This window comes from Dreissena polymorpha, chromosome 13 (genome assembly GCF_020536995.1).
Source record: "Dreissena polymorpha isolate Duluth1 chromosome 13, UMN_Dpol_1.0, whole genome shotgun sequence".
NCBI classification, from domain to species: Eukaryota; Metazoa; Mollusca; class Bivalvia; order Myida; family Dreissenidae; genus Dreissena; species Dreissena polymorpha.
The window spans coordinates 58,320,802-58,347,147 of NC_068367.1; the positions used below are offsets into that span (position 1 = coordinate 58,320,802).

The following is a 26,346-nucleotide window of genomic DNA, read 5'->3' on the forward strand; positions in this document are numbered from 1 at the left end:
TTGAAGAGGATTATGAATTCCCATTCATCAGCATTAGTTTCATGTTCTGCTGATTTGTTTGCAATCGGTTTATGAAATCTAAAAAAAATCAGGGGGAAGTCTCTAAAGCAACCAAGGGAAGTAACTTGTACTGAGTATTATCACCAGGCGGCAGGAGTTGTATTTCTTTTTTTACTATTGTTGCATTGGTTGATTTTAAAATATCTCCTTGATGCTTAGTAATTGTGACATTATCTCAACTAATAATCTTAATAAAAAAATGATCACATTATCATTTATTTAATTGTTTTGCCAATGGAGAGTGCAAAATGTGATTGAAAGAAATTATACGCAAATGGGGATAATGAGAACTAGAGAAAACAAGAGCTGTCACCATAGGATGACATATGCCCCCTATAAACGCTTTGATAGAAGATTTCGAAACCTAAACGCAGACCCTTAGTTCAAGGTGAAGGTCACAGGGGTCAAAATTTGTGTGCGTATGGAAAGGCCTTGTCCATATACACATGCATACCAAATATGTAGGTTATATCTCAAGGGACATAGAAGTTATGAGCATTTTTCGAAACCTAAACGCAGATTTCGAAACCTAAAGGCGGACCCTAAGTTAAAGGTCACAGGGTTCAAAACTTGTGTGCATATTGAAAAGTCTTGTCCATATACACATGCATACCAAATATAAAGGTTATATCTCAAGGGACATAGAAGTTATGAGCATTTTTGTAACCTTAACGCAGATTTTGAAACCTAAACGCAGACCCTAAGTTCAAGGTAAAGGTCACAGGTTTCAAAATTTGTGTGCGTATGGAAAGGCCTTGTCCATATACACTTGCATACCAAATATGAAGGTTATATCTCAAGGGACATAGAAGTTATGAGCATTTTTCTAAACCTAAAAGCAGATTTCGAAACCTAAACGTGGACCCTAAGTTAAAGGTCAAGGTCACAGAGGTCAAAAGTTTTGGGCGTATGAAAAAGTCTTGTCCATATACACCTGCATACCAAATATGAAGGTTATATCTCAAGGGACATAGAAGTTATGAGCATTTATGAAACCTAAACGCAGATTTTGAAACCTAAACGCAGACCCTAAGTTCAAGGTAAAGGTCACAGGGGTCAAAATTTGTGTGCGTATGGAAAGGCCTTGTACATATACACATGCATACCAAATATGAAGGTTATATCTCAAGGGACAAAGAAGTTATGAGCATTTTTCGAAACCTAAAAGCAGATTTTTAAACCTAAACGCGGACCCTAAGTTAAAGGTCCAGGTCACAGGGGTCAAAATTTGTGTGCATATGGAAAAGTCTTGTCCATATACACATGCAATACCAAAGATGAAGATTATATCTCAAGGGAAGTTATGAGCATTTTGAGAAACCTAAATGCAAGTGTGAAGGAAGGACAGACGGACGGACAGTCCGATCACTGTATGCACTCTTTCGGGGGCATAGAAAAAAATAAAACATATTTTTATAAGATTCATATTTCATATAAACATGACAGATATTCATTGTCGTTTTCATTTCATAGAAAAAGTGTTATTGAACTGGACCCCTGGTCTAATATCTGTTAGCAAACTTCAAAGCAACAGCGCTTGTTTGTTCTGAATTATTTATAATCAGTGGATCTAATGATGAATATTGCTTTTGGATGGTGTATCACCAGGAGCAGAAAACAAGGGACCTAGTACAGAAAAGTACGATAGAGCACTGGTAATTATTTTTTTCTGGCAAGTCTTGATCAGTTGATGTTTTTAAATTGTCTATGGAGTTGTGGGCTGTTTAGAGTTTCAAAAAATGTTACTATATAGATAATTTAATGCAAAACCTTTATTTGTTTCATACAGTGAAAATTACCAGTGAAAATTGTGGATACTGTGAAGTGACGTCCTTTTCATGACATTAGGATATCATTATTTCAGCATAAATACCAAAAACAATCATTTGAAAGCATAAAATAAAAAAATAAAAATTGCTGGATTTGGTGAAAGATCAATATTAATTCACATGTGACGCATAGAAAACATATATTTTCTATAATCACTTGTGAATTAAAATTGATATTATTCCACCAAATCCAACAAATATCCTCTATTTATTCAAGTTTCTGTTTGTCACAGAGTGATAATTGTACTTTTGGTGGATTGTTTGTACATACAGAGGCCTTACATCCTTTATTGAATGCTTATTGTAATGTAGCTGGCAAATAATCTTGATATATAGCGTGCTAACGACTGTCATTTGGTGCTAATTATTGATACAATATTGTGAAGCGATATGACTATGGAAAACTACAATGCCTTCAAGCTCTTTAAAGTAGTAACGCCTTGTCATTCCTTGTCATTTGCCAACACTATGTATTGATTTTATCGACTTAAAATCAGTCAAGCTTTTGAAGAAGCCTGGCAGTATCTCTTTGAGTTTTTTCCTCCACAAGTTTGCTTCTTGCTATAATGTAAACACTGCATTCAGTAACAAAACTTTATTGACAAAAATGTTGAAATGTGATTATTACCTCAATAACATGATGGTTCAGCGCAAAGCTGCTGTTTCTACCGCAATAATTCTATTTCATTTACAATAGTTGTACGCTTAACCTTTAAACATGAGAAGATAACATTTTTAAAGGAAATGCGGAGGAAAAGAGACAAAGGGTTAAAATGCAGAGAACAAGAAACAAAGTGACAAAGTGTTAAAAAAAAGAGAAAAAGCAAAAAAAATAAAACTGATATCAGTTTTGTTCCTGCTTATGGCAAAAAATGGATTGCAACATTTAATTGTTTTAAATTAAAAAAATTATTTATGATCATTAATCTTGTACTAAGAGAAGTTTTCACACTTTAACAATATTCACAGTTTGTGCTGGGTCGACAGACAGGCATAATTGATAAAGAAATTAATATTCCAATGTAGGTATTGTCAAATTGAAAGCATGACCTCGAAATAGATTAGGTCAATTACCATGTCTGCTATTGACAGTAGATTTTCCTGTCCATTTATAATTCAACAGTTTTGAACTCCAGTAAGGTGTATTGGGCTAGTTATCTGATAATCTTTTGAAAGGCTGTTCAGAGTATAAAATGGATTGTGTGTTGAGAACATATTTAAAATAAGTAGTATCATAAATTACCTGTGTTAGAGCTGTGTACATAGTATGATTTAATAATTCCATAAAGCTGGCTAGAACTGAAAGAAATAGATATTGGGTAACATGGAATAATACCATTGTTTGAAGAAGTGTACAAACACATCAATGATTTGATTAACATGAAATGGAATTGCTATAAATGTGTGGATTATCAACAGGTGGGGAAAATCTGGAAAGGAATTTCACAGTTTGTAAACTCCACTTTTGTCAACTGCTGAGCAAACTGTAGATAAGAGGTGGGGGAACCAGATAACTACTTAAAGAAGTTGTTGATTGTTTATTTTGTTCTAAGAGAAGTGTTTACGCTTTAACAGTATTCACATTTTGTGCTAGTAAGTTGACATCCTAGAATATATATATAATTGACGAAGAAATTTATTCCATCCAAAGTACGTATTGTGTAATTGAAAGCATGACTTCGAAATAGATTAGGTCAAGTGCCATGTCTGAATCTATTGACAGTAGATTTTCCTGTCCATTTATAATTCAATAGTTTTAAACTGTAGTGGGTGTGCAACTTGTGATAATCTATCGAAAGGGTCTTCAGTGTTTAAAATGGCAGTGTGTTGTGAGAACATATTTAAGAATAAGAAGTGTCATTTCGTTACAGGTATTAGAGCAGTGTAAATTCTATAAGCTAGCCAAAACAGACAGTAGTACTATAGTATTGGGTAACCTGAAATAATACCATTGTTTGAATAAGTGTACAAACAAATCTATGATTTGATTAACATGAAATGGAATTGCTATCAATGTTTGGATTATAAACAGGTGGTTTAAAGATCTGGAAAGGAATTTCACAGTTTGTAAACTCCATTATTGTCAACTGTCGAGCCAACTGTAGATAAGAGGAAGGAAAGGAGATAACTATTTGTAGTAGTTCTTACAGTATGTGTGTTTTTGTGAGCCTAAAAAGCATGTTAAGTGGGGTTTATTTTAAGGGCACGTGCATTTTTTGTGATTTTGTGCGTACAAAGCATGTAAAGTGGTGAACTTGATGTTGTTTTTTTGAGAGCATGATTTGTGCATCCTTAGAGATGTGAAAACACTTGAGAGTGTCGGAAATAACAGTGTGTTCAAATGATAAATGAATGCTCAGATTAACACTGCTTTGATAGACATGTTTTCATATAAAGGTATTGTTTCAAGTGATTTAGAGTTGACTTCACCTGATTTATGGAGAATAAGGTATTTTATTAAAGAATATGTTTGAATGGTTATATGTTTAATGAAATATTATGTCACCTGATACGAAGAGTGAAATAACTAAACTTTGTATGCAAAGATATTTCGGAATCTGAACCTGCAATACCCGAAAGATGACACTTTGGATTGAACTAAGATGAGACATCATTATATATTCATACAGTGTATAAAATTATGTGACTATGAGAAGATAATTTGAAATTGATATATTTGATGGTGTGATCTTCATGTTTAAGGAAACTATTGCTAGTGAGATATTTATTGTTAAGGAAAAAATTGGCGTGTAAATTAAATAAAATACGAAGAATAGACTTGACTGACAATGAAGCTCTTTTATTCCTGGTATTTATTGAAAGTGATCTGAATAACTATATGATGTTTGTAATGATTTTCTAATTGGATGTGATCGACACAATGGATTGATTTTATTGATTGGACGGAAATTCAGACAGTATGGATTGTTGTACATGGGTAAGCATTTTAAGCAAGAGAGTTGTTGTTTTCAATGTTAATGAATAGTGTCATTTTTATGCACCCAAAGGGTGGCATATAGTTTTTGAACTGTCCGTCAGTCTGTCCGTCCATCCGAAAACTTTAAATTGGTCATAACTTTTACAATATTGAAAGATAGCAACTTGATATTTGGCATGCATGTGTATCTCATGGAGCCGCACATTTTGAGTGGTGAAAGGTCAAGGTCATCTTCAAGGTCAAAGGTCAAATATATGGCTTCAAACAGGGGACAAAAATTCCACTCGTCTGCTCTAGAAGAAAGGCTTTGTAAAAATCGCTAAAGGTTACAGTATAATAAACAAAACAATTAAGATGATCGTAAATTCATTTAATTATTTCAACATACACACAAAACATAAATTTAATCAGAAAAATCTCATCAATATTCACTGTACATGTAGCATAATTATTTTTAAAAAGCACACAAGGTACATACATGCGAATGAAAAAAAAAACACACTGAAAACAACATAATAATTACACACTTTACATTTTATGTACATTAGTCAGACTTGTGTTGCGCAAAGTCAATGATTGAAGATTGTCGCAACCCATTAGCTTCCCGGAACTGAGGGTGGAAGACGTTTCGCGATAATTATCGATTGCTGGTAATTATTTAATTATCATTAAAACTGTGTAGCTTTGATCTGCTTCTCAAAGGATGACAATTTGTAGTGTTTCTCAAACTGCAACTAACTTCACACCTAATCGAGCGTCGTTTGTCTGCTTGATTGCGCTGTTTTCACAACTCGAATATTTTTAGCACCGACCAGACGAGAAAGCGCCCTCGAATAATTGCCAGTTAATTAGGTGTGAAATGCCTTTCAGGGACCGGCACACGACCTCGAGTTATCGAAAATCGCATGTTTGAGTTATCGCGGGTATTTTTATTTAGACATTAAAAGAAAAATGCTAGGGACTTTCTTTAATGCTCGAGTAATCGCCAGTTTTCGAGAAATTGCCAGCTTGAGTTATTGCAATTCTACTGTTCATTATAATTACTGCTTAATATTTCTTTTTTGATCAGCTGGCATGAATAATTGAGTAAGCAGCATTTTAGCAGTGACATAGGAAACTTTATAAGTCACATTAGTCATTTGCAATCTTTATTTCACACATATTCAAGGACAAGTGCATGTGTTTGCAAGACAAGTGAAAATTTAAATGCACTTGTCCTGCAGGATGCGTGCAGTTTAGAAATATTTTTGTCCCCTGTTCAAAGCGGCGCAGAAGGGGGCATTTTGTTTCTGACAAACACATCTCTTGTTCTTGTTGTAACTCCTATTTCTACTTAAGTGCTAATGTAATTCTAGACTGTTTTCAGGTCTCTATTGCTAAATTCAATCATCAAATTATTGTCTTGGATAAAGAATAATTTTTAAATACTATGAATATCAAATACATATACAGAAATAACATTAAACTGTATTAAATAAAATTCCAAAAATAATCATTTATTTGTACTCATGTATGAGTAAAATACTAAAAGATTGATTGTATATTAAAAAGAGACACAACTTCTTTAACAATAAGATGCACATGAATGCAAAATTGTTTATCATACCAAAACGGCATTTCTTTTTGCGTATAAGAAGTAGAGTCAATTGCATAATCCATCCACAGTTTATATATTTTACATATATTGATTCCTCCACTAATTTGATAAGTTGTTTCTGATTTCGTTGGCTGTTGTGTTACGACTTCAGAATCTGAAGTAAAATAAAGTAAAATCTTTTTAACCTTTTATTCAACAACAAAATGTAAAAATATTGCAATCTTGACTCTTTTGGAATGGCACTTTTTTCCCTGTGAAATGCATGTTTAGTGTGAAACTATTGTATCTCATGAAGAAATGATCGGCAGATAAAACAGTTCATACTCAACCCGTAATTTGTAAGTCAAAGCCTAGTACTTACAAGCTACAGCCAATTATGTCATAGCATCGCAGCTAGGTGAACAACTAAAAATTACAACAAGAGAAGTATAACTTATGAACAACTCTTTTTTTTAATTCAATATCATACATACAATGTAAACATGTATATGATCATACATTACATAGTGATTGTACAAAGCAATAAAGTTCAGACATGTTATACAAGATATGCTAAGATATATTTTTTTAGAGAGAAAAGAAAAGAACAGAACATGAACAACTCTATACAGTAGGTTTTTCTCTGGAGCCAGTTTTTTCCATGGAATAAGAGAGAATTAGCTTGCATATCAGACAAATATTTTAATAAGTCAGACATATTTTTCACATGAGCATTAGATTCACTGTTACCAGAAAGAGGTTTTATGCATCAAAAGGAAAGAAACACACATTTTTAAACATATAAAAGTGTTTATTTACCTTATAAAGGGGTTTAGGTGCCATATATAAGTGGACATTGTCTCACCCTTGCATTCAGGAGGTTGTGGGTTTGATCTCTTCTCTGGGAGCGCTCTCGAGATCTTTTAAGAAACAAAGTACTGGCTATACCCATGAAACAGACTCACAAAGTGCCTCAATAAACCAGAGGCTTTTTATGCGCGCTGTAGCTAAATATATAGCTTTAAAGTAACGGGTCTGTGTTTTTTTTTCAGATGACCTACAGATTCACCGTAAATCTGCCAGGCAATCAGAAGGAGGTGGTGCGCATCAGCCCAAAAGAGACGCTCGCTGAAGTCCGGGCAGTCGTGTGCCAGAAGAAGAATTTCGATCCCAACAACTACGTTTTCTTGCTGCCTAGCAACCCATCTCAGCCTCTTGAAGACTCCACCTGCATTGGCGATCTGAAGACCAACGAAATACGCTTTGAGTCAAAAGGTTTGAATATTTTTCTATTTACATGTTTCCTTACCCCAACTGCATATTTTATGGGCAGTGTTGCTGTAGCTTTGTGGGATTTATGCATGTAAATTTCAATGTGGTCCACCCGCATTGGGGATCTGAAGACCAACTCAATAAGCTTCAAGTCAAAACGTTGGAATATATCTCTTGAAAAAAAGTATTGGGACTGGGAGCCTTATATATATAATTTACATGTTTATATTACCTCCCCCCATTCACTGTTTAATTTATTGGCAGTGTATCTGTAACTTTTTGGCACATATGCATGGATATTTACGTTTATTCCCCCCCCCCCTCCACACACACACACACACACACGCGCACGCATACAAACTGTGTTTTTTTATTGTCAGTGTAGCTGTTACTTGTTGGCATTATGTGCATATAATTTTCTATTAATTGTTATTCCTTATCCAATAAAGAATGGTTTGGAGTTACTCTGCAAAGGCATTAAACCATGAGGGTGTTAGCCAGATTTATTGAATGGTCATTTATCAGAACAACAAATAACAAATGATTGGCGAATAAACATATATAAATGAGAAATTTTGATACCAGAAGAATCAGAAGAATATGTTTTATGTCCCCGTTCAAAGGCAACTTCACCAATGTGTCTGGTGATTTAAAAGTCTTCTCTTAAATTTAAATCAGTATTATCTTACTGAAAAGTGGGTTATTCAATAGGGACGTAATCATGTATGTATAGGCACACCAACATTATATCATTCCTTTGGAATATATTTAAATCCATAATCAGTCATGTATGCTTCACAATAATTTATTGTCATTGATCTGTTAAGAGTGTGTGAGTGGTTTTTCATACCTATTACTGATCTAAATAAGTGCGCGGAATTTACTTTATGCTGGACAAAGAAACATACACAGTATAGAAGACACTAAAAAAGTAATTGCAAATCTTTGAATATGGAAAATGCTGTATGAAGCAAAGTTCAACATATGAGTTGACTTGTTTCAATCCATATTGGGCTTTCATATGTTGATGTACATTCATTTAAAAACAGATAACTGTTTTTAGCCATATATAATGTGCAACCTATTTGTTTAAATGCCAAAATGGAGAACAAAAGATTTCAAGACAAGAAAATTTGCTAATCTGACCAAAAGAGGCTGCCATTTTAATATTGTGCAATCAATCAATCATTGTAATTGGAAAGCTTTATTAGAAGGAAGTGTGTATATGATCAGGAGCACAGGTTGCATATCACTATATTTAGCAATTTTTATACATTCTCTCATGAATATGGGGGCGCCAAAAAAGGGCCGTTGTCATCATTGTGATGTTTTTGTCGATATCTACAGTTGTCTGCTGTCATTGTTGGAGGCCTGAAAACCTTCGAATTCTTCATCATCACGGTCGCTTTAAAAAAACAATGTAAAGATATATGGGAGAGACAATTCCAAGATTTCTTCCTGCGCTTTTGAACATTTAATATTTATACACACTGAGTTGCAATTGCATATTTTCACGTTCTCTAGTGTCATTACGTGTCTCAAATGCCAATAAGTGTTTTAAATATCTCAACAAGTCATGGCACAAATTGCTCAACGATATCTGTCTATTAAGATCGAAGTGCAGACACCCTGTTTACACCTCCTGTTTACATCTACGGTTACACGCAAAAAAGACCTGAATCACACTTATGTTTACCTACTATTTGTTATGTCGACAACAGCCAAAACAAAAGCTGTCAATGAAGAAGTATACAAATAACGAAATTTTTAAAAATAATTTATTCAAAATTTTTTGGCAAAAGCTGTTGCTATTCCGTTCATACCTACCGTTACCCGCTATTAGTTGTTATGACAACAGCCCCTTCAGTCTGTAAGATTATTGGGTGTAGTTTTCTGGATTAAAAAAAATGGGGGCTACAGTGTGTATTATGATTATTTACGATTACATAACACATAATAGATTATTTCAAATTAGCAGCCAGGATAGCACTTTATCAATGTTATATATTCTATTACTGGTTTTCTTTTGTAATCAATGAATATTAATTGTCCATATACATTTTCAGCTGTCGTCAGTGCCGCCATAGCCAGATCAATGCCTGACTTAGCGTTCGCAGCAGCTCGCGCAGGCAGCGGAGCTGGAGAATCTAGGTCAAAGGTCGAGGCGGAAAAGAAGGCCAAAAAAGGCTTCTTGTCATTCTTAGGAAAAAAAGACAATAAATTTAAATTGGTATGTATAGCAATGGTTAACGCATGTTTTTAAAATTTGCGGTGGTTCATGCTCGAAAAGTAGCGGAATCTTCTAACCCAATTTTCAGGAATCAGTTAAATGCACAAATATGTCGCCTATGATTCCTAGCCAATGGTAAATAGGAAGAAGTGTGTATGTTTTCTATCTGTAAAAGGAACAATCATAGAATTTAAAATTAAAAATAAGATTGATTATAGGTTGTCTGATAATACTTACTTGAAAAAAGTGGACACACAGTTCGTTTGCTGATATAGATTTTTTTTAAATAAATTGTAAAATAAACTATAAAATTGGTTAGAATAATATTAAGTAAACTATGACACAAATGGCTTTGTGCACTATTGCTACTTGCACATTACTTTACTTTAAACAGAATTGTCTCATTCAAGTAAAGGGAAGCAACGAGTAATTTAACATTGGAATTTAAGTTTACATTAAACATTGTCCCAAGTATTTGCTAATTTACAAGTATTAACAAATAAAAAAAATTGCTGAACATCATTCACATATATTATGCCAGGTATATTATATAGAATACTATTTCATGTACCTGCTTGAGCAGTTTTAATAACTCTTTGGAGTTTTAATATGTTAATGTTACAAATGTATTAATATGGATATGGCATGTCATCTAAGCATTAAGGAAATAACACCTCATAGGATAACATTTGTTGTATTGAACAATGTGGAAATGCACCTTACATTAATGCAGTATACACTATTTGTGACATCATTTTGTTTATTTAAATGACATCATTATTTGGCTAGTGTAGTTTTCAGCTATTTTCTTTTGTTTACTTTCAACCTGAAGACAAAAAAATGTGAAAATGATGGAAACTAAAGTATACCAGGTTATTGTTGAATACAGATAAGGTTATTTGCTTGGCAGGAAAACCTGAACAACCTTTCAAGACCTATGGTTTAGATTTGAAGGCTCGCTAAAATTTGAATCTGTTTTCCACAAGAACCTAGTTTTCTCTATATCATCTTTCTTTTTGAAAGTACTTTTCAAATTATTTTATATTATTACAGGCACATAGCACATCCGATATTGATCTTCGATCAAAATCACAGGATTCAGAAATTACGAGGTCAACTACAACGGCGGCCAATAGACCAAAAACAATGTACGTCGATTCAGGAGAGCTGGACCATTTTGGGCTACGTAAAACGACAGGGGATTTGCACAAATACTCAGAACATAGGAAAAGCTCTGGCTCAGGTTTGATGCCCCTGAATGAAAATGTGGCGCTATCTGCAAGTTCAGACAATTTGACTTCAAGCCAAAAAAACAATAAAGGCGATCAGCAAAAAAAGAGCGGGAAAAAGCGTGCTGCACCCCCTCCGCCAAAAGCCAACGGAAAAAATGCGTCAGAATCACAAACAGTGCAAGTTGAGATTAACGTTCAGCCAAAATCTACCAAACAGACTCAAATAGAAGAAGTTAGGCTGGAGAATAATAATCGTGTTCAGTTAAATAAGAACATTCATTCGCGGAATAGTTCAGACTCTAGCGGTTATCACGAATACCACGAAATGACGCTGAGCGGCACGGAATCGCCCGAAGCGAACAAGTCGGACAATTTGCAAACCACGCTGGATACTACCTCAATAGACAGTGGGGAGCATTTTAACGGGGACAGCGGTATACCGGACATGTCGCCTATGAGACATCGCGCTGTGAATCGCAACGATGGTGCTTATTCGCGGGACTCCAGTCTTGATATTGATAAACCCGTTGCTCCAGGACGGAAGAAAAAACGTGCTCCTTTGCCCCCTCCTGGAATGTCAGGTGTGTAAATACGACACAGAAAATGTTGTGCTTTTTACAATCCTTTTTGTGTTTAATTCACTCTTATATTTTTATGGCCCCCAAGGAGGGTATGTAGTGATCGGACCGTCTGTCTGTCTTTCCGTCACACTTTGCATTTAGGTTTCGCGTTTAGGTTTCGAAAAATGCTCATAACTTCTATGTCGCTTCAGATAGCAACTTGATATTTGGCATGCATGTGTATCTCATGGAGCTGCACATTTTGAGTGGTGAAAGGTCAAGGTCAGCCTTCAAGGTCAAAGGTAAAAAAAAACAAATTCAAGGGAAGTAATAAGCTTCAAAGGGAGATAATTATCTGTACCTGCCAAATGATAAAAAAATAAATCAAATCTGCGCAGTAAGGGGCATTGTGTTTCTGACAAACACATCTCTTGTTTTATGAAGGTTATGGTAAAAGTTATTATGGAACTGGTCTTGCTACTTCTCAAATGCTCTTTGTAGCAAACATAAGGCGATAAGCTCAAGTAAAAATATTGAACAATGGAAATGTATGAAACTTGTTACAGTGCATTACCATTGGTTTGATATATGAGATTTAATAGTCAAGAATTCATTGAAATAATAGGCATAGTTGAGCTTTTATCAATAGCGTTATATTATAGTTTCAAGCTTTTAAATGTAGATTATAGCGTACAAATTTTTTTAGATATTAAAAAGTGATTTTTATTTTTCATCAGTCAAGTTTAAATGAAGACTTTAAATAAACAAATTATTATTTAGTATTCAAAGGCGATTTGTTTGTTTTTTTTCATCAGAAGTTTCATAAGAAAGCCTTATTCTTATATTTCTACCAATAAGGACAAATTATTATTAGACAAAATGGAGAATATGTATAGAAACTTAGTATGTTAAACATAGATGCCTTGAACGTTGATCAGTATTTTAAAGATTTGTGCATAGAAATCTCTCAATTTAGCCTAAATGCTTTCATAATTTCACAGAGTTTTGTGGAATTTCTGTTAGCATTATTTGCACATGCCTGGTGATACTCTATGTATGCTCTGCACATGGATATACCAAGATTAACCCATTTATGCCTAGCGTCTAGAAAAAAGGCCTTTGCAAAGGGTTAAAACACTAATAATTATATAGTATGCAGTTGGGTTATTTTTTGTAATAAGAGTTTGACATTTGAATTTGACACAAAATTTCTTTGATTTCTATGATAATTTTAACCCTTTGCATGCTGGGAAATTTGTCAACTGCTAAAATGTCGTCTGCTGAATTTCTAAAATGAGCATTTTCATCGATTTTTTTCAAAGAATACTATCAGAATAGCAAACAGTTTGGATCCTGATGAGACGCCACGTTTTGTGGCGTCTCATCTGGATCCAAACTGTTTGCAAAGGCCTTCAAAATTCGGTTCCCGCACTGAAAGGGTTAAATACTAAATTCATTCGGTGATTGGGAATAAATTTATATTGAATGCAAATTTTGTTATATTTTCGTTTTTCATGATTTTATATTTATATGTTATGATTACTTTTACGCTTCTTATATCAGATTTTCTATGAGATGGCTTCTGTTTTCCACTTTTTTCTAACGAGCACGTTTGGGCATCTTAACAGTTTGGTACTTGCTGTTTTAGCATTGTTTTTCTCTTTGCGTGATTTCCAGTGGCACCCATAGACAGTAGTAGCACTAACACTCCTGATAGCCCGCCTCCATCTCGTGGGAGACACACAGGTATGGTGGCTTTGTTTCACATGTGGAATTATGCCCAGGCCTTTTTCTTGCAATTTAGGGAAAAAATGCAACTTTGGGATTGGAATATTTTTACGCAAAAGTTCACTGATTTGGGAAAAACGATTTCATATAACTTGTTATAATTTTAAAAATTCAAAATATTGTAACAAATTCATTAAAACTATTTTTGTATACTTTTTTAGATGTATTTGAAATAAAATTGAGATAAGATAATGATTTGACACTTCTTAAAAATAAAAATTCAAATTGGGAGGTTTTGTTGAAACTGCATGGCGAGTAATTCAATTTTTTTTAATCATTTAATGTTGGGAATGGTTATGTTCAACAGACCTATAGATTTGGATGAAAAAGGCCGGATGTCATATATTCCTGTATTATTGACCCTCTCAGGGTCCCGTCTGGATCTTGGCACTCTGTCACATACCAATATATAGAAAACAGAATGATTGTACCTTCTGCTTTGATGTAGAGAGGCGAATACTGGATTCACCATATACCTTTCTGTCCCTCCTTAAGACATATTCTTACATGTATGTGTAAGTATACCCCTGTCCTTTTTAATATACAGAGTTCCAACTTGAATAAATTCAACGTTTTTTAACCCTTTTTGGGAAAAGTACCTGTATGGTACCATATCAATTGGGAATAATTATCGAGAAATCCCTAAAATTATTTGGAAAAATTTGCGGCGTAAGTCTTTAGATTGGGCATTATGGGCCTTTATTATTGCCTGGTAAAAAGTGCATCAATCAATTCAAATATTCATTTACATGCACTTTGGCTTGAAATGTTCAGTTTCAGTGCGCATTTTATTTGTTAACTTGCAGACGATGAACTTTTGGAACAAAATTTTTGAAAATGTTCTCCCCTTTGGGAATTTTTCAGACAGCAATTGGGAATTGTGTAGTTTTTCCTTAATTGTGAAAGTTCCTTTTACGGGAATTTTATAAAGAAGGAAAACAATCTCTGGAATTGCTCCCTTTTTGTGCCTGTGTTTATCTGTTTCTAACACAACCAGTTTTCTTCTGATGGTCACTCAACTATCTGAAATGATTATTAGCATAAAATGGAGACCTAGTTCAATGACAAGCCAAATCTCGGACACTTTGTAGTTATCGCCCTTGATTTTCTGAATATATGGCTCTTTGATTTCAGCTCTCTATCTCAATCAGTTTTCATCTGAATTTTCTGAAAATGTAAAGCATCATAGTATGACAGTGTCATGTGTAACACCTAGCTATCTCAAAGGTAAATGGTCACCTGTTGAGGTCGAAGGTCAAATTTTGACATAAAACAGCTTGAAAATTTAAATCTGCTTGAAAAGTCCTGTCTCAGACATAACTTTGCCATATATTTATGGATTTTACAACAAATTGGCATAAATGGGAACCATCGTAGGACAACCTGTAGAGTGTTACGCCCTTTCCCTACCTCATAGGTCAAGGTCACACTTCAAAGGTAAAGGCCTTTAAAGTAGGGATGCAAGAGGTTACACAAATGATTAACCGGTTAACCTTTTCCCGTAACCGGTTATTAACCGGTAAATCGAAACGCCTAAAGTAGTTAAAATCATTAAGAGTATGAAAAATATCCCATACCGCTCTGTAAAAACAAAAGTAATTTCAAATTTGAAATCGCTTGCGTTGATAACAATCCAGTTTTGTAATAAAATGAATTATAAAAAATATTTTCATAATTTTGTAAACATATGCTTTATATTTTATTTAGTTTTCCTGCGTAAATGCATAAATGTAAAAAATTAAAGAAGTACACAATGTTCATTTTCACGTGTTATTAACTTATTTTTGGTTTGGCCGCTTATATTACCTTAGCGCTGTATCACTCACAAAAATGGTGTGTTTCTTTGTTCATTCTGTTATAATTTTTGAAACTCAAATTGGCTTAATATAGAAATGGTTTTCCCTTTCAATTCAGCGTAAAGTGGGTCATGTGTGTTCAACGAATCCGCATCTATTCTTATTAGCTAATTGCATATTTTGTTGCTTGCATTTTAGCGTTTGTAGCCGAAGTAGTATCGTTTGATTTTCATTATACAATAAAAAAATGTGCGTAAAATAAATGACACACATAAAATTAATTTTGAACGAAATGTAAGTTGAATATTTAATATAATCAGTACATTTATGTAATAGCGAAGTAACTAAGTATTATGATCTCAAAACTGATAGTTACGTATGTTTGTCGACGTACCATAGCGCGCATATTTTACGCAATTACACAAATACTAAATTTAACGGGTTTATTAATTTTTAATATTTTTAATTGATGTTTAATTTTTTAAATAGTTAATGATTTGCTTTCTTAAATAGAACTTGCATCCGACCGTAATGGTAGAATCATTGGACGTAAATTATCATAATGATATTAATTTTTGATAAAGAAAAACGACATTAACTCGTCAAGATTTTAACTACGAATTCAATTCGTGATAAAATTGTTACTTATAAACACGGTATTTTCGCGAGCAATCAGTGTTGGATATTGGTTGACAAAACATCAAAATAAGCCGTCCAATGTCTCAACTGTTTTTTATCGCGAGTTCAATAAACGTGTCAATTACGTCTTCGCTATAAGCTCCCACTCACCGCAGTTCGCTAGTTAAATTTTAGCGAGTCAAAAGACCAGTAGTGTCAGTTATCAAAACGTACCCCTTATTTGTTATCACAAAGGTATTGATTAATTGCTTGATTACTTTGACTGTTGACACATTATTTATTACAGTCGATGGTGCGTCGTGTTGTTTTAACTGGTTGCCCACGCAAGTTGGCAGTATGTCACGCGAAAAATGTAAAATCGTACGAAATATTCACTGAAAAAAACATAATCATATATTTTTTCCAGGTTAACCTTTTCCCTAAAATGTAACCGGTTAACTGGACGTTCCAGTAGGTTAACCGGTTAACCTCTTGCATCCCTACTTTAAAGAGCTTTTCAGGACTGTATTTTTTTCATATATCATGCAATTTAAAAATAACTCAATTTTAATGGCCACAATGAGGAGACTGAGTGTTGCGATTATCACCCATCTTATTATTGAAAAGGTCAAGGTCACATAAAGAGGTCAAAAGTCAAATGTGGCCATAAAACTTGTTTTTCACATGTGTGGAGTTTTTAGACAAATTAGCAATTTGGTGATATCTTTTCCCTTTGGAAACGTCTTGTTCAATTTAGAGTTTCTGTAACTTTATTATTACGACTTGGTGCACGCAATACTACTGTAGCAAGCTCTACTTTGATTTTGTAGTGCACTCTGCAAAAAAAGGCTTTCACAGATTGACAAATTTATAGTTTGTTATCTTAATTGATATGCAGCTTTGTATGCCTATATAATACATAAATACAAAAGGACATGTCATGTTTTGGTTTTTATGCTTGGTATTTGGATTTTGTTTTTCTCTTACGAGATTTTATGCTATCTTACTTCATTTACGTTTACTTTATTTAAAGATTTTGGCATGTATTGGAGTTTTTTTTATTAATGTTAACATTGGATCTAAATGGCTCTAGTAAAAAAACATGAATAAAATTTAAAAAAAGAAAAAAACTAATCCTCAATTAAACTCGAACTACTGACCCTTGGAGTAAAAGTTTAGCAACTAAACCACTCAGTGTTGTATTTAATACTTTATACATGCATTCCCTGTAATATCACAAAATGTAACGATAACAATAGTTCAATTGTTTCGTGTTTGTAATGCTTACTTATTTTCAGATTAACTCGTCAAAAGATGCATATGGTGGATATTTTAGAGCATGGCTAATGTTCAGTAATACAACTTCCTCGCAATATATCATAACTGCAACTAATATTTTGCAAATCTGAAACATTTTCTTTTAATTTAGTCAATTTACCAAAACATTACAAGGTCCCTTTAAGGTTTTTATTGAGAAAAAAAATGCAATAACTCAATTGTCAAAGATTTGCCAAAAGAGTTTTTTAGGCCAGCGAAACTTGTATATTCAGTATAACAAAATTAACATATTATTGTACTCATTATACAAAACCTATGAAATTATTGTCAATCAGTACTTCAATGCAATTTCCTGCATATTTTTGCATCATTTAATTAATACGATAAAAAATAACACTCACTTAACAATAATAAACAATCAGTAGGAGGAAGATATTTAAGGAACATAAACAAAGTGCACACATTAGTTTTTTCCCATAGTGTGAAAATAAAGCAAAGTCTATCTTATTGGATGTTTTTATGTCCCCCAGTGTATACTGGGGGACATATTGTATTTGCCTTGTCTGTTTGTCGGTTTGCGTCAAACTTTAACATTTGCCATAACATTTGCAATATTGAAAATAGCAACTTCATATTTGGCATGCATGTGTATCTCATGGAGCTGCACATTTTGAGTGGTGAAAGGTCAAGGTCATCCTTCAAGGTCAAAGGTCAAATATATGGGCCAAAATCGCTCATTTAATATACACTATAACTTAGTAACAACTTCTCATATGCATATGTATCTCATATAGCTGAACGTTGAGAAAGGTCAAAGTCATCCTTCAAGGTCAAAGGTCAAATATATGGTGGGGGGACATAGTGTTTCACAAACACATTTTGTTTTCTTTTTGTTGTAAAATTCCCTTAAATAATTTGTGCTATCAATTTTTACTTACAACTCCTTCAAAATCCTCTATGATAAGTTTTATTCTTAACCTGACCGTTCTGTTCAAAAACACTTATATGTGAAGAGGAATACAACATCAATCTTGGAATAAACTTTTAAGAATGCATAATATGCAGATTTACCGTTTGAATTTGTTCGTGTTAATTATAATTGAAATAGGCCTTTGCATATATACATGAATCATTTAATTTATTTACTTCAAAAGTGGACTTTTTAATTCCTTGAAAATGAAACCCTGTCCATTCATATATAAACACAGTTTTAAAATACAGTTAAAAGGATAAAATATATAATAACATGAAGAATGCCAGGGAAAATTACATATTATACTACAAGTATGGACAGAAAATTACAAAAATATCTTCAGAACATAAAATGAATAGTTTGGTATGAGAAAAATCACCAAATCAATGTCCATTTCAATGTTAATGCCTTTTTCCAAAGTCACATAATTCATTGTTCTGAAATATTGTTGCAGACGAAGAGTTCGCTGCCCTTCAGGCGATGGAGGAAGTCACTATGCGCTTCAACCTCGAGGACTCCGACGACGACGATGCCAACAGGGGTCAGGATCTCTACATGGTAGAAAACTCTTCAATACACAGTGAGGATATCGACCTCGATCCAGAGGTTGCGCATCGTCAACGACCTGCAACCTTTGTGGCACCCCCACCACCCACGGAACCGCCTCCTGACGATTCGGTGGCCGTGACATTGGGTTTGGTGGATACGGTCGATATTGGTATGTTAGAGCATTCATTGAGACCAGTGTTGTTTGTATGTTCAACACTCTTGTTCTCTGTACAATTCTGTATTATTGAAGTCGGGTTCAGTGAATTCTGTTTATATCGGTATGTTAATCCTTTGCCACTCAGAATCTCTCTTTGACTCGTCTGTAGTTCCTTAGAAAATAAAGTTAAATGCAAAACCTTTTTTTCTATATTTAAATTATAATGGCTTCATTTCTAACACAAACATACCGATGAGCAGCAAAGAGCACAAAACATGAACACACTGCAAGTTACTCTGGTTTTATGCTGCTTTCATGTAGCCATTTTTTCTTTGCCCCTGAGAGGAAAACGGTTAAAGCATGTATTGGGGCTTGTAGATTGTTGAGGTCAGATGTTGGAGCAAAGAGTGGTGAAATCTATCATTTTGATGTTTTAATTCGTTTTTTCTCATTCATGTGCTGCTGTTATACTATATTGGTTATTTCAAAGGAATTGAGGGAAAGTTAAATTCTGACTAAAATGTATTACGTTCTTTCTGTATGGGCAGGAAGTTATCGACAAATTGTGTAACAAAAATAGACAAGTAGAGCAGTTTAAGATTTTGTCACCATGGTAGAAAGATTAAAATGAAATTCTGAGGCCAAAAAAAAAAATAGGTTCGTTTCGGGTCGCCCGACAGTGTCTCCCGAATCGGCACCGACCCTCAACATTTTATTGGGGTCACCAAAAAAATTTTTTTTTTTTTTTTTCGTTTTCGTTCATATAAGATGTAATATCAAGCAAACAAAGCATATATATACATGTATTTCTTATTAAAAGCTTTAGTAGCCTTCCATTTTAGTACCCTCCCTCCCCGACCCCCCCCCCCCCCCCCCCCCCCCCCCCCCAAAAAAATAAAAAAATAAAATAAAATCCCTACCTACCGACCCTGTTTTTTTTCCAAGGAGACCAGAAACGGACCTATTTTTTATTTTGGCCTAACTGGAACATTAAATGATTTTATAATTGCAAATAATGAAATTAATAATGTTAAAAAACGCATAAACAATAACATTATATACAGATGACAAATGAACAAATGCACTAAATACAATCTATAATTAACATCAAATCAACTATGTAGAAGAATGATATTCTTTACAAATGTATGTGAAACCAAGATTTAATAAAACATTTCATTGTGTTATTATGCCCCGGTAGGGTGGCATATAGCAGTTGAACTGTCCGTCAGTCAGTCGGTCAGTATGTCAGTTTGTGTGTCAGTCTGTCTGTCCGTCCGAAAAAAACCTTAAACGTTGGCCATAATTTTTTCATTATTGAAGATAGAAACTTGATATTTGGCATGCATGTGCATCTCATGGAGCTGCACATTTTGAGTGGTGAAAGGTAAAAGTTAAGGTCATCCTTCACGGTCAAAGGTCAAATATATGGCGTCTGTCCGTCCGTCCAAAAACTTTAACATAGGCCATAACTTTTTCATTATTGAAGATAGCAACTTGATATTTGGCATGCATGTGCATCTCACAGAGCTTAACATTTTGAGTGGTGAAAGGTCAAGGTCATCCTTCAAGGTCAAATGTCAAATATATGGCGTCTGTCCGTCCAAAAACTTTAACATTGGCCATAACTTTTTCAATATTGAAGATAGCAACTTGATATTTGGCATGCATGTGTATCTAGTTAAGCTGCACATTTTGAGTGGTGGAAGGTCAAGGTCATCCTTCAAGGTCAAAGGTCAACAACAAAATGTGGCGTTCTCATGAAGCTGCACATTGTGAGTGGTGGAAGTTCAAGGTTAAGGTCATCCTTCAAGGTCAAGGTCATCCTTCAAGGTCAAAGGTCAAAAAAATAAATCAAAGCAGCGTTCTCATGAAGCTGCACATTGTGAGTGGTGGAAGGTCAAGGTCATCTTTCAAGGTCAAGGTCATCCTTCAAGGTCAAGGTCATCCTTCAAGGTCAAAGGTAAAAAAAAATCATCAAAGCGGCGTTCTTATGAAGCTGCACATTGTGAGTGGTGGAAGTTCAAGGTCAAGGTCATCCTTCAAGGTCAAGGTCATCCTTCAAGGTCAAGGTCATCTTTCAAGGTCAAAGGTTAAAAAAGTGGGGGGTTTTCAAAGCGGCGTTCTCATGAAGCTGCACATTGTGAGTGGTGGAAGTTCAAGGCCAAGGTCATCCTTCAAGGTAAAAGGTCCAAAAAAAAAATCAAAGCGGCGCACTCATGAAGCTGCACATTGTGAGTGGTGGAAGTTCAAGGTCAAGGTCATCCTTCAAGGTCATCCTTCAAGGGCAAAGGTAAAAAAAAATAATCAAAGCGGCGTTCTCATGAAGCTGCACATTTTGAGTGGTGGAAGTTCAAGATCAAGGTCATCGTTCAAGGTCAAAGGTAAAAAAAAAATAATTCAAAGCGGCGCAATTGGGGGCATTGTGTTTCTGAAGAACACATCTCTTGTTTGATATGTGACCATTTTGCTTATGTTTTCACAGGTGTCGGAGATGGAACAACGAATAGCCCCCGAGACAGTTCCAAAGATTTCCCATCTTCAAGTGAGTATTCTCCGCTTATTATTCTTTTGAATAAATTTTGTAGACTAAACCGTGCTCAGTCAAGTATGCAATATTGTTTGTAAATTATACCTTGAACACATTAACTTAACATTTGTAGGCATTAATGTATTTATATTTTTAAATCATCTTTTGGAAAGGAATTTTGTAATGGTTCAATTTTAATGTACTATCACATTATAATACAAATTATTATACTATATCCAGATTGCAAATTACTGCACTTGTCTGTTAGATGATATTTGACAGTTCACAAAAGTGAAAAATAAGCCAAAGCTAATTATAAAAAGGAATTCAAAAGTTAGATTTTTTATGCCCCCCCCCCCAAAATTTTTGTGGGGAGCATATAGTCGCTGCTTCGTCTGTCCGTCCTTGTGTCCATCCGTGCACAATTTTTGTCTGGGCTATTTCTCAGCAATTAATGACCGGAATTCAATTAAACTTTATGGGAAGCTTCACTACCAAGAGGAGATGTGCATATTATCAGCTGGTTCTGGTCGGATGATTTTTCACAGAGTTATGGCCATTTGAAATTTTCTATAAACTGTACATATAGTGCATTTTTGTCCCCCCAACTACTGACTGGAATTCAATGAAGCTTTATGGGAAGCTTAACTACCTTGAGGAGATGCGCATGTTATTTGTGGGTTCTGGTTAGATGATTTATTTAGAGAGTTATGGCCCTTTGAAAGTTTTAAGTTGCTAAACCATCCATCGTATTATTTTGTCCAAAAGTAAGCCCCTCAAGACATTTCCTTTTATGTGAATATATATTGCAATATTGTGACCAAAAAAAACTTTGGGGAGCATCACCCGTCTCCGACGGTTTCTTGTTTAAATACATTTCACAAATGTAAGGTTGATGTGTAAGTTTTATTTAATAAACATGAATTGTATTGCAGCCCAATACGTTTATTTTGCCAATATGTAAAAGCATGACAATCGGGAAAGTCTAATAACCAGCTTGATTTTAACCATCATATATAATACATTAATATGGGTTTGCCAGTTGCAAGGGGGCTAACATATAACTAATATTTTTGGTCTGTTATTTATGTAACAATCACCTATATTATGTACATTACACATGGCAATTCAGAACTTGGCTTATGTAAAAGTCATTTCGAATTTGAATTAATAATATTAAAAAAAAATTGTATAGTATTTCTTTCTATAATCTGGAAACAAATAATTTATAACATGCGATGTCTTCAAAGCACATAGGAGAAAACAATGTTTCATTTGTTTTTCAAGATTTATCAAAAGCTGAAGAATGATTTTAATTAATATAAAAAAGACTAATGTATCTTTAAAATTAACAAAAAATATAGGATTCACAATATAATGTAGGAAACGGAAAGAATAATCTGTATTGAGTATGGGATACTGTTATTACCGTAAAATCCCAGTCATAAGTCTACCCGCTCATAAGTCGGGGGGTAAAAAATGATAAGAAAATCGGAGATTTTGAATATGTCAAACTCATAAGTCGAGTCAGAAATTGTCCGTCCACGAATTTCATAAACAGACGCCATTTTAAATGTAAGGAGAGTTTTTATTCTATACATAGACCATGACGTCATCATAGCCCTGTTCGACGTAGACATAACGGACACGTGTATTATGTACTTTGTGTAATATAATCCATACGATACATATTTAGGAAATCGAAAATAATAGATAAAAATATAGACAAGCAAATCATTATGAACCACATAAAAACAAAATCAACAACATAGGAAACCAAGACGTATATACATGTACATCGTAATTTACACAACAACGACATACGAAACACTTAACTTGCGTTAAGCATCAGTATTATTATTTGATTGCTCTGCAAATTCTATCGCGCGTATTTTAAACGCATTGTCATTCGCATGGCGTTTGCGTTTTCCAGGCATTTTCGCAAATCAAATGTGTTAGTCAAATAAATTAATTATTATAAAGTTTGCACTAAATTGTCCACGCTAGTATTAATCCACAAACTTATAATCCGATGACACATTGTGATCACTGTAATCAAATCTTTGCACTTTTTATCTATCAAAACAATTGATTACTTCCTCGGTAAAACACGTTTTTATTACAATGATTGACATAACCAATAGACCCCTAACTCCACCTTTGTTCTACATAACAGTTTAAAAGGCGGAGCTATGCACGTGCTCAAACATCATTGGACGATTACCAGTGAATAACAAACTCGCGATTGGTTAAACATGTCGCTTCACAAATTAAAAGAATCTTATTTTATCGGCGAGAAGGGTGATGCTTTATGGCTTCTTGACAGGAAGCGGCTTTCCTTTGATGACGTCAAACTGTCAATTCACACAGGTTGCCATTTATCGCTCGCCTTTAAAAATGACCTGATCTTTTGTTTACGCGTTCAGTTATAAAAAACACCTGCTAACATGAAAACTTTGGATTAAATAATGAAAATAAATACAATGGAAATGTTGCGAACTGTGGTTATATTAATTGGTAAGTATCAGTTAAAAGATGACATTTCATGTGTCGTAAATCAACTAGTTTTTTTATACAACAACAACAACAATTGCCGCGAGGATCAATCTTCGTCGAATTTCATTAATTTTTTTCGTGGTCGACCTCATAAGTCGATACTGTAATTTTAATCAAATTTTGGAGGTAAAAAATCTCGAGTTATGACTGGGTTTTTATGGTGTATTTATAAAATAGGTCTTACTAAATTCCCCAAAAATCTGTGTTTCATTTGTTTGTATATTTATGCTTGTATAATAATTGTTAACTAACAGCATGCATATACATTATGGAAACATTACTCCCAATTTATGCATCATGATACAAAAATACATTACTTAACCCCGAGTCGATTACAGGCACCAAATTTTGTAAATGCCTAAATGGAGGGAAAACAGTTTTCTTAGAAATAAAACTGGCAAATCGGCCACAATTTTACTTTTGCAGTATCGGTCAATCATGTGACTTAAACATTGATCATTGTTACTGAGTGGATAACTGTTATGTCATATCCAAAATATTAAGCATTTTATGATCATGAGCGTAGAGTACATAGCACTATAATTTTGACAAATGTTTTGATAATTCTCTAGAGAATACAAGGTCAAAGGTTAAATTGTCCAGACTGTAGCTTTCACATTCATCTTGGAATTTGACAAATTTTTTGAAAATTCTGTTGAGAATACGAGGTCATAGAGGTTAAATTTGGTCTTTTAACAGCTTGTACAGGCTGTAGTTTGTAAGTAACTTACAATAAATGACAACCACGAGGATACCCAGTGTTGCATGTATCATCCATCTTATAAAACTTCAAAGGTAAAAATCACATTTAGAGGTCAAAGGTCAAATTTGACATAAACAGCTTGTTTGTCACATGAGATTATTTTTAAGACAAAAGTGGAATGTGATGATCGACATTCGTGCTAAATGGAAACATCATGTTTTCGCGGTTGAAATATTGAAACGTTGGTTTTGTTTATAGTATTGTGTATTTTTTTTCGGACTGGAGCATGAAAACTTCATGGCTACCTTGCATGTGTATTGTAAAGTTCATAGATAGTTTTTAAATGTTAAATTAATTAATTAAATATTGAAAATGTAGTCAGTTGTGGTCCCTTTAGTAAAACATAAAATATTTGTGTTTGAAATGTCTTATTTACGCTAGATCCAGGATGCAATTGAAATTTATTGTGTAAACATATAAAAACTATTCTGAAAATTTGTACTATTTTGTGTTTCTGTTTTCTGTATAAAAAATATTTTCAGATTGTTCAAGCCCCAAGTATGTGTGTTTAGAAAATAATAATGTCAATAGCTATTTTTACCTAAAGCCCAAAGTATATAAGTTTGAAACAATAACATCAGTTGTTATTTTTGACCGAGTAAGTTAATAATTGTTTTCTCCTATCAAAACATATAAATTTGAAACAATAATGTCAGTTTTTCCTTTTTACAGAGTAAGTCAATAATGTTTTCGCATATCTAAACATGCGTTATTTATTTTTTTAAATATTGGTAGCCAAAGGTATATAAGAATTAAACAAAAATGTTACTTGCTATATTTTACTGAGAAAGTAAATAGTTGTTTTTGCATATCTAAACAGCAGACTCGACAGTTGTTATTTTTAACACAGTAAGTAAATACATTTTTATCGCAACAGCAGAGTCTAGTCGTCGCGGTAGCGTCTCCAGCAATTCCTCTGTGAACACAATAGAGGATATAAGTGAAGCCTTTAAGCTCACAATCGCCATGGGCGAGGAATCGTTGGGTGATTTTGAGTCCGATCACTCAGACGATAGTGTCCAAGGTATTCCCAATGTAAACTTTTAGACTGGTCGTCATGCATTGTAGACAGGTAGACTGGTTTGCAGAATATTAAGTTTTTTTCATTATGTTTTTGGTAATAATTTTAAGATTTCACTGTATATTTAACACTGAAAGTTAGATATGTCAGAAAAATTGTGTGATAGGAAACAGTGAAGTGCTTATCAGTACATGTCTCTTATTCAAATAATTTAAAAATGTGCCACTGAACATATTGAGATTGCTTTAGTCAAGAAAACATTGTGAAATAGACTGAGTCAAGAAAAATTTGTTGGCCTCCATTAACCCTTTGCATGCTGGGAAATTTGTCGTCTGCTAAAATGTTGTCTGCTGAATTTCTAAAATTAGCATTTTATTTGATTTTATTTCAAAGAATACTATCAGCATATCAAACATTTTGGATCCTGATGAGACGCCACGTTCTGTGGCGTCTCATCAGGATCCAAACTGTTTGCAAAGGTCTTCAAAATTCGGTTCCAGCCCTGAAAGGGTTAAGTCAACAAACTGCTATTGTCATCCATATGGGAATGAATTGTTTCATTAAGTAAAAGCCTGTCTACGTTGCATTATGCTTGCTTGAGTGTTTCACTTTTCTAGTCC

General features: G+C 34.0%; 1 protein-coding gene across 14 annotated transcripts in view; it reads left to right on the plus strand.

Moving 5' to 3' along the window:
- The window catches only part of LOC127856309 (uncharacterized), an 82,395-nt gene that overhangs the window by 41,960 nt on the left and 14,089 nt on the right, over positions 1 to 26,346 (plus strand). For 10 of the 14 annotated variants that reach the window (XR_008037956.1, XM_052392432.1, XM_052392439.1 and 7 more), the window contains 7 exons: positions 7,456 to 7,678; positions 9,742 to 9,905; positions 10,959 to 11,718; positions 13,375 to 13,443; positions 18,605 to 18,868; positions 21,342 to 21,401; positions 25,583 to 25,729. Coding sequence is in view for 13 of the 14 variants with exons in the window: in XM_052392432.1 (XP_052248392.1) it covers positions 7,456 to 7,678; positions 9,742 to 9,905; positions 10,959 to 11,718; positions 13,375 to 13,443; positions 18,605 to 18,868; positions 21,342 to 21,401; positions 25,583 to 25,729 (1,687 nt within the window). In the remaining variant the exon portion in view is untranslated. Of the gene's footprint in view, positions 1 to 3,547; positions 4,828 to 7,455; positions 7,679 to 9,741; positions 9,906 to 10,958; positions 11,719 to 13,374; positions 13,444 to 18,604; positions 18,869 to 21,341; positions 21,402 to 25,582; positions 25,730 to 26,346 lie in introns of those variants that run through there. The other 4 variants (XM_052392444.1, XM_052392433.1, XM_052392440.1 and 1 more) reach the window with 4 other exon arrangements.